This window comes from Triticum aestivum, chromosome 5D (genome assembly GCF_018294505.1).
Source record: "Triticum aestivum cultivar Chinese Spring chromosome 5D, IWGSC CS RefSeq v2.1, whole genome shotgun sequence".
NCBI classification, from domain to species: Eukaryota; Viridiplantae; Streptophyta; class Magnoliopsida; order Poales; family Poaceae; genus Triticum; species Triticum aestivum.
In genome coordinates, this window is record NC_057808.1 from 337,996,879 (window position 1) to 338,005,321 (window position 8,443).

The window sequence follows — 8,443 nt, forward strand, 5'->3', positions numbered from 1 at the left end:
GCGCCATCATGGAAAGTTCTGATCCGTTTAGATTTTTTTTCTTGTGTGAGAGGGTGACGCGAAACTAAACCGGTGGGGTGGAGGAGGGGATGAAAAGAAACAAGTTGATAAAAAACGGACGGAAGTGGTGGGACGAAAAAATCCTGAACACAATCCTACCAACTGCTCTATTAGGAATAAAGATTTTTATGTCCGAATTGTGAACGTCTTAACTTGCTTTTGTGATAAAAACATTCAAATGTAATAAACGTGGTCGAAAGATGAACACATGTCAACATATTTCGAGTGAGAAAAAAGAAAGATAAACCGTCTTTAATTACTTAATTAGTAATACTACTACAAAGAATACGAGGATGATCAGTTCTCATCATTTACATGTCCTACTAGCTAACTACACATTGTGTTATCCGGTTGACAACAAAGCTAGTTTTACACATTGATGAAGGGTGCGCCCGTGATGATCTCGGTGGCCGCCAGAGCGACGAGTCCAACCATGGCGAAGCGGCCGTTCCAGAGCTCCGCGTTGGCGTTCATGATGGCGCCGGCTCTGCCCTCGGCGCTCTCGCCCTGGAGCAGTGGCACCAGCGACGCCACGGACAGGACCGCCACAGAGTAGGCGAACCACGCCTGCCCGGTGCCACTGCCGAGCTGGGAGAGGAGCCCGTCGCCGCGGCCTGCCTCCACCGCAAGCGCCGTCACGAAGCCAACCATGGCAAGGCGTCCGTTGATGCGCTCCGGCGCAGGGCCGCTGAACGCCAGCGCGTCCCAAATCGAGGTGCTGGTCTTGGATTTGTTTGGCGGTGGTGCGCTGGGGCCCTCGGTCTGGGCCCTGACGACGAGGGCGCGCCGGCCCAGCGCTGGCAGAGACTTGGCGCCGAGGCGGCCTGCCGAGCCGCGCGGCAGGACGGCGGCGGCACCGGCCAAGGAGCTCATGGCCATCACAGTCGCCATTGATCAGCCGCGGGCGGAAAGTGACGAAAGGACAGAAAAAAGCTACAGATGCTGTAACAGGCAAAGATGATTGCTATGTCGCTGAGTGTTTGCTTGATGTTTTGTTCAGAGGGAGTGGGCACAATTTTATAGGCCGTGCTCCGCGCGAGCCAACCCGTGACGAGCTGCGTGTGCGCGGTGGCCGGCTGGCCGCGGCGGTGCCCACGTCGCGAGCTGCTCCCGGCGGTGAATTTACACTCTACGTGGAGCGAGCCAGCGACCACGCGGACGTGGAGGCCACCGTGCGGACTGCGGAGAGCTTCAGGAAACGCCAAACAGACTGACAAGTTGCGAAAGCATCCGAGGACTCCAGCACCTACGGACCAGAAGCGCAGCACCGTGCGGAATTCGGGCTTTGTTTCTAGCGCGAGCTACTGATAAGATCTTAGACAAACACGTGTCGTGTGTACATACGCGGAAGCGGAACCTGAAAGCACCGGTAAACTTTTTACTTTGTACTATCGCAAGTTGATCCTCCCGCTTCCGCCAACTCTAGCCGCCGCCGCCGCCCGATGCCGCCGCCGCCATCCCTCCCCACGCGCGCCTCCCCTCCCCACGCGTCCTCTCCTCCCCGCCGCGCCGCCCTCCCACCGCGCCGCGCCTCTCCCACCGCCGCGCCGCCCTTCCTCCGCCGCGCCGCCCTCTTCCCCAAACCCTCGCCGTCATGTCGTCCAACGCCTCCTCCTACTCCAACCCCTTCGCCGTCGACCCTGCTGAAATCCAAGACATCAACGTCCACGCACGCGTCCCCGTCGTCCTCGACGCCTCCAACTCCACGTACTTCGCGTGGAAGACGTACTTCTCGCCGCTCTTCCGCGAGAACAACCTCGTGGATCATGTTGACGGCACCGTTGACTCCCGCGCCATGGTGGACGACGCCGAGTGGACCGCGATCGACGCCACGATCATCCGGTGGTTCTTCACCACCATCTCCAAGGACCTGTTCCACACGGTCGTGAGCGCCGGCGACGACGCCCGCGCCATGTGGGTTAAGCTGAACAGCCTCTTCACCGACAACAAGCTTCAACGCGGCGTTTTTTTTGCAGCAGGAATTTTTTGACTGTCACACCAGGATGACCAGTCTATTGATGACTACTGCCGCCGCCTGAAGACGTTGGCGGATGAGCTCCGCGACATTGGCGCCAAGGTTGACGACGACCTCCTCCTCAGCACGCTCACCGCCGGCCTCAACGAGGACTTTGGCAACGCCGCCTCCAACCTCACCTTGATGCCGGAGCCCTCCTTCCCCAAGTTCGTGGCATACTTGCGGTTGGAGGAGCGCCGGATGAAGGGGGTCAAGAAGCGTGTGCAGCATCACGCCCTCGCGGCCAGCACCTCTCGTGGCGCCCCACCACCGGCCGCTCCACCTGCGCCGCGCCATCAGCCGCCGCCCCCCGCGCCTCCGGGGTACTTCCCCCTGCTGCCCGCGCCTCCCGCCCCTCCCACTGCCCCCTAGCAGCCAGGTGGCGGGCGCCACGGCAACCGCCGCAGGGGCGGCCGCAAACAGCAACAGGCGCCGGGGGGGGGGGGGGGGGCTCGTCAGCAGCAGCAGCAGGCCACCCGTCCGTGGTCGTACGGCACCAACCCGTGGACCAGCGTCGTCCACGCGTACTCGATGCTGGTCCCTCGGGCTCCCGCTTCGGGCATCCTTGGGCCTTGTCCGGCGAGCCACCAGGCCCTCTTCGCCGCGCAGAACGTCGCTCCCTACAGCGGGTACGGTGCCGCGCCCCCGCCCGCGCCCGCCTACGGGGCTGCACGCGCCTACGGCGCCGCCCCCGCGCTAGCTTATGGCGCTGCCCCCGCGCCGGCCTACGAAGGGTTTTACCCTCCTCAGGTGCCGCCGCCGTGGGACCCGGCCCTTCTCACTGCTCTGCACTCCGCCCCGTCGCTGAGTTCATATGGTGGCGCGGTGACTGGTACATGGACTCGGGCGCCACCGCTCACATGACTGCTCATTCGGGTAACCTCACGTCCGCCATTCCTGTTCATACTCCCACTCGCATCATTGTTGGTAACGGTTCCTCCCTACCCATTACACATGTAAGTCATATGTCATTTCCTTCTACTTCTACTTTGTTAGCATGTCTAATGTTCTTGTGTCTCCTGACTTAGTCACTAATCTAGTTTCTGTTCGTCGCCTTGCTCATGAGAATCCTATCACTATTGAATTTGACGATATCGACTTTTCTGTGAAGGACGCCCGTACACTGATGGTACTCCACCAATGTGACAGCCCGGACGAGCTTTACCCGGTGCATCCCCTCCAGCGCCACCACCACCCGTCGTCCCGCCGCCCTCGCTGCTAGTGTCGATCTTTGGCACGCCCGCCTCAGTCATCCCAACTCCACCGTTATGCGTCAGATTATTCAGAGTTTTTCTTTCTCATGTAATAAGGTTGACGACCACACTTGTGAGGCTTGCCGTCTTGGCAAGCACGTTCGTCTTCCCTTTAGCGAGTCTACAAACATATCCACCTTTCCGTTTCAGTTATTGCATAGTGATGTTTGGACGTCCCCGGTTGCGAGCAACACGGGCTACTTATACTATTTGGTGATATTGGATGATTTTTCTCATTATGTGTGGACATTCCCTCTCCGTCGCAAGTCCGACGCTCTTGCCACACTCACAGCTTTTTATTCATATGTCACCACACAGTTCGGTCGTCCTATTCTTGCATTCCAAACTGACAACGGCAAGGAGTTTGACAACGTCGCCGTCCGCAATCTTCTTGCGTCCCACGGCACCATCTTTTCTCTCACTTGTCCCTACACGTCACAGCAGAATGGTCGCGCCGAGCGCGTCATTCACACTCTTAATGACTGTGTTCGCACGTTGCTCTTCCACTCCTACGTGCCTCCCCGGTTCTGGCCGGACGCGCTCGCGACCGCCAGCCTCCTTATTCACATTCGCCTGTGTCGTTCGTGTTGGGGAACGTAGTATTTCAAAAAAAATTGCGTATGATCACGCAAGATCTATCTAGGAGAAGCATAGCAACAAGCGGGGAGAGTGTGTCTACGTACCCACGTAGACTGAAAGCAGAAGCGTTTAGTAACACGGTTGATGTAGTCGAACGTCTTCATGATCCAACCAATCCAAGTACCGAGCGCACGGCACCTTCGCGATCTGCACACATTCAGCTCGGTGACGTCCCTCGAACTCTTCATCTAGTTGAGGCCGAGGGAGAATTTCTTCAGCACGACGGCGTGGTGACAGTGATGATGAAGTTATCGGCGCAGGGCTTCGCCTAAGCACTACGACGATATGACCGAGGTGTTGAACTGTGGAGGGGGGCACCGCACACGGCTAAGAGATTGTCTGTTGTCTTTGGGGTGCCCCCCTGCCCCTGTATATAAAGGAGGCGAGGAGGAGGCTGACCAACAAGGGGCGTGCCAAGGAGAGGGGAGTCCTACTAGGACTCTAGTCCTAGTAGGATTCGGCCCCACCCTTTTTTTCCTTCTACCGGAGGGGGGAAAGGGGAATGAGAGGGAGTAGGAGAAGGAAAGGGGGGTGGCGCCCCCTTCCCAAGTCCAATTCGGCCTCCTCCCTTGTGGGGGGCGCACCAGCCCCTAGTGGGCTGGTTAGCCTCCCTCCTATGGCCCATAAGGCCCATATCTTTTCCCGGGGGGTTCCGGTAACCTCCCGGTACTCCGGAAAAATGCCCGAATCACTCGAAACCATTCCAATGTCCGAATGCAACCTTCCAATATATGAATCTTTACCTCTCGACCATTTTGAGACTCCGCGTCATGTCCGTGATCTCATCCGGGACTCCGAACAAACTTCGGTACATCAAATCACATAACTCATAATACAAATCGTCATCGAACGTAAAGCGTGCGGACCCTACGGGTTCGAGAACTATGTAGACATGACCGAGACACATCTCCGGTCAATAACCAATAGCGGAACCTGGATGCTCATATTGGCTCCTACATATTCTATGAAGATCTTTATCGGTCAAACCGCATAACAACGTACGTTGTTCCCTTTGTCATCGGTATGTTACTTGCCCGAGATTCGATTGTCGGTATCATCATACCTAGTTCAATCTCGTTACCGGCAAGTCTCTTTACCCGTTATGTAATACTTCATCCCGCAACTAACTCATTAGTCACATTGCTTGCAAGACTTATAGTGATGAGCATTACCGAGAGGGCCCTAGAGATACCTCTCTGATACTTGGAGTGACAAATCCTAATCTTGATCTATGCCAACCCAACAAACACCTTCGGAGACATCTGTAGAGAATCTTTATAATCGCCCAATTACGTTGTGACGTTTGATAGCACACAAGGTGTTCCTCCGGTATTCGGGAGTTGGATAATCTCATAGTCAGAGGAACATGTATAAGTCATGAAGAAAGCAATAGCAATAAAACTCAATGATCATAATGCTAAGCTAACGGATGGGTCTTGTCCATCACATCATTCTCTAATGACGTGATCCCGTTTATCAAATGACAACACATGTCTATGGCTAGGAAACTTAACCATCTTTGATTAACGAGCTAGTCAAGTAGAGGCATACTAGGGACACTCTGTTTTGTCTATGTATTCACACATGTATCAAGTTTCCGGAATACAATTCTAGAATGAATAATAAACATTTATCATGATATAAGGAAATAAAATAATAACTTTATTATTGCCTCTAGGGCATATTTCCTTCAGTCTCCGACTTACACTAGAGTCAATAATCTAGTTCACATCGCCATGTGATTTAACACCAATAGTTCATATCACCATGTGATTAACACCCATAGTTTACATCGCCATGTGACCAACACTTAAAGGGTTTACTAGAGTCAATAATCTAGTTCACATCTGAAAGAACATGCGGTGCCCCCATGTTTGGTTTTGGTAATTGATGACAATCTCTATGGACTAATGGTTGCCTTGAGTTATATTTGAAGGATTTGTCCATAGGCATTTCTTGAAGTCCATGTGTTGGTTTCAAGGAGTTTATGTGGTGACCAAGGTGTTATTAAGGAATTATCCAAAGATTGGTCATGTGAGAGTAGAACTTATTGCAAGCATGTCTTGAAGAAGAAGATTGTGTGATCATTCATGTTTACCTTCAAGACATCATCCAAATGAAGAGAGTTGGAAAGAGTCAAGGTTGATCAAGACTAAGTCAAGAGTGAATCAAGTTGATCAACACACAAAGCGCACAAGATGTACCGAGAGGGATCAAGCGATCCCATGGTGTGGTAAGCATTGTCGATTACGCTTTGTGTACTAACCCATGATCTTCGTGAGAGTTCTTTGTGAGGTTAGGTTGCGGTGTGCAAGTTCAAGTGAAGCATCATAAAGAGATCAAATGCTTGAAGCTTGCCGTCCATTGTGGCGACAATGGACTTGTGAAGATGTTGCGGTGCGCAAGTTCAAGTGAAGCATCATGACAAGATCAAATGCTTGAAGCTTGCCGTCCATTGTGGTGACAATGGACTGGTGAAGATGTGCGGAAGAGTGGCTCACCCATAGTGGAGTATGGGGGAGCAATCAACTAGTCTTCATCGAGCCAACACAACCAAGAAAGGTGGTCCAACTTGAGGGAGTCAAGATCGTCATCATCTAGCTCAAGTGGACCATGTGCAAGGCAAAGGTTTGCTCTTGATAGGTTTTCTATTTTACCGGTCTCATGATGGTAGTTGGGAGACTGGGTTATAGGATCGATTGCCGTACTATCAAGGGGGGCTCTCAATGAGTAGCTTGATCGTATCGTTCATAGAGAGCTCAAACCATTGCATCCTTGCATCATCTTTGTTGGTTCTTGTTTGGTTCTTCTCTTTGTGAGTTTTGGAGCTTATGGTCATCTTGATGACAAGCTCGAGTTCATCGAAAACGGAGTTCACTCGCATCTTCTATGATGTTTTCGATGTTGGAGGTTATGCCGGTTCTTCTCGGTTGGAGGTTTCACTCCTCTATTTTTGGCATACCTCCCCTGCCTCTTCTTACTATAACCGCGGCCAGAGCGGCAGTACCGCTTATCACCCCAAGCGGTAGTACCGCTGTTCAAAGCGGTAGTACCACCTATGGCCATAAGCGGTAGTACGGCTACGGTTCCGCGCTGGTACCGCCTCGATTTTGGGTCTTGCATTTTTCGTGTCGAGTTTTGCAGTAGTTGCACGACAGTAAGGCACGGGAGTTCCACCTATAAGCGGTAGTACCGCCCTGATGGGCGGTAGTACCGCCTATAAGCGGTAGTACCGCTACTGCATTTTTGGTCCCGTGTTTTGCTCCTCCAGCGGTAGTACCGCTGGGGTGCGCGGTAGTACCGCTTATAAGCGGTACTACCGCCCCAAGGTTCATGTTTGCTTGCTCCTTTTCCCTGCTTCTTCCGCCAGAGCGGTAGTACCGCTCGTGGAGCGGTAGTACCGCTCGTGTGCGGGCTGAGCACATAACAGTTGGATTTTTCCCTTTCTATAAAAGGGGGTCTTCTTCCCCAATGAACCTTATCTTTTGAGCTCGTGTTCTTCCCCCATTGTTGACCTTCTTCGAGCTTGCTAACTCTCAATCCCTCCATGGATTCTTGCTAGTTTTGAGGGAAAAGAGAGAGGAGATCTAGATCCACATTTCAACCAATCACTTTCTCCTCTTTGTGAGGGGAACCCCTTGGATCTAGATCTTGGAGTTCTTGGAGTTCTCCTTCTTGTTCTTCCTCTCATTTTCTTCCCTAGCATTAGTTGCTTCGGTGGATTTGAGAGAGAAGGACTTGGGCACTCCGTGTGCCCTTGCCATTGCATTTGGTGCATCGGTTTGAGTTCTACACGGTGATACGTGGAAGTTACAAGTTGAGAAGCTTATTACTCTTGGGTGCTTGGTGCCCTTGAGCTTGTTCCTCTTGGGTGCTTGGGCGCCCTAGACGGTTGGTGGTGTTCGGAGCTCAATCATTGTGGTGTAAAGCTCCGGGCAAGCGTCGGGGTCTCCAATTAGGTTGTGGAGATCGCCCCGAGCAATTTGACGGGTACCGGTGACCGCCCCCAAGGGTTGCCAAAGTGTACGGGTTCGGTGACCGCCCCCAAGGGTTGCCATTTGTACGGGTTCGGTGACCGCCCTCAAGGGTCCCTTAGTGGAATCACGGCATCTTGCATTGTGCGAGGGCGTGAGGAGATTACGGTGGCCCTAGTGGCTTCTTGGGGAGCATTGTGCCTCCACACCGCTCCAAACGGAGATTAGCATCCACAAGGGTGTGAACTTCGGGATACATCGTCGTCTCCGCGTGCCTCGGTTATCTCTTACCCGAACCCTTTACTTATGCACTTTACTTTGTGATAGCCATATTGTTTCTTGTCATATATCTTGCTATCACTTAGTTGTTTATCTTGCTTAGCATAAGTTGTTGGTGCACATAGGTGAGCCTAGTTGTTGTAGGTTTTGTGCTTGTCAAATTAACCGCTAGGTTTATTCCGCATTTGTTCAAGCCTAAACCATAATTATTTTAAAGCGCCTAT

General features: G+C 52.8%; 1 protein-coding gene across 1 annotated transcript; it reads right to left on the reverse strand.

Annotated features, from left to right (window-relative positions):
- Positions 1-276: 276 nt before the first annotated feature.
- On the reverse strand, positions 277-1,126 carry LOC123124836 (low molecular mass early light-inducible protein HV90, chloroplastic-like). The gene has a single exon (XM_044545387.1). The coding sequence runs from the start codon at positions 949-951 to the stop codon at positions 430-432; it is 522 nt and encodes a 173-aa protein (XP_044401322.1). The 5' UTR covers positions 952-1,126; the 3' UTR covers positions 277-429.
- Positions 1,127-8,443: the final 7,317 nt, after the last annotated feature.

Coding starts and splice junctions, on each gene's coding strand:
- LOC123124836 (XM_044545387.1), bottom strand. CDS start 951: ATGGCGACTGTGATGGCCATGAGCTCCTTGGCCGGTGCCGCCGCCGTC.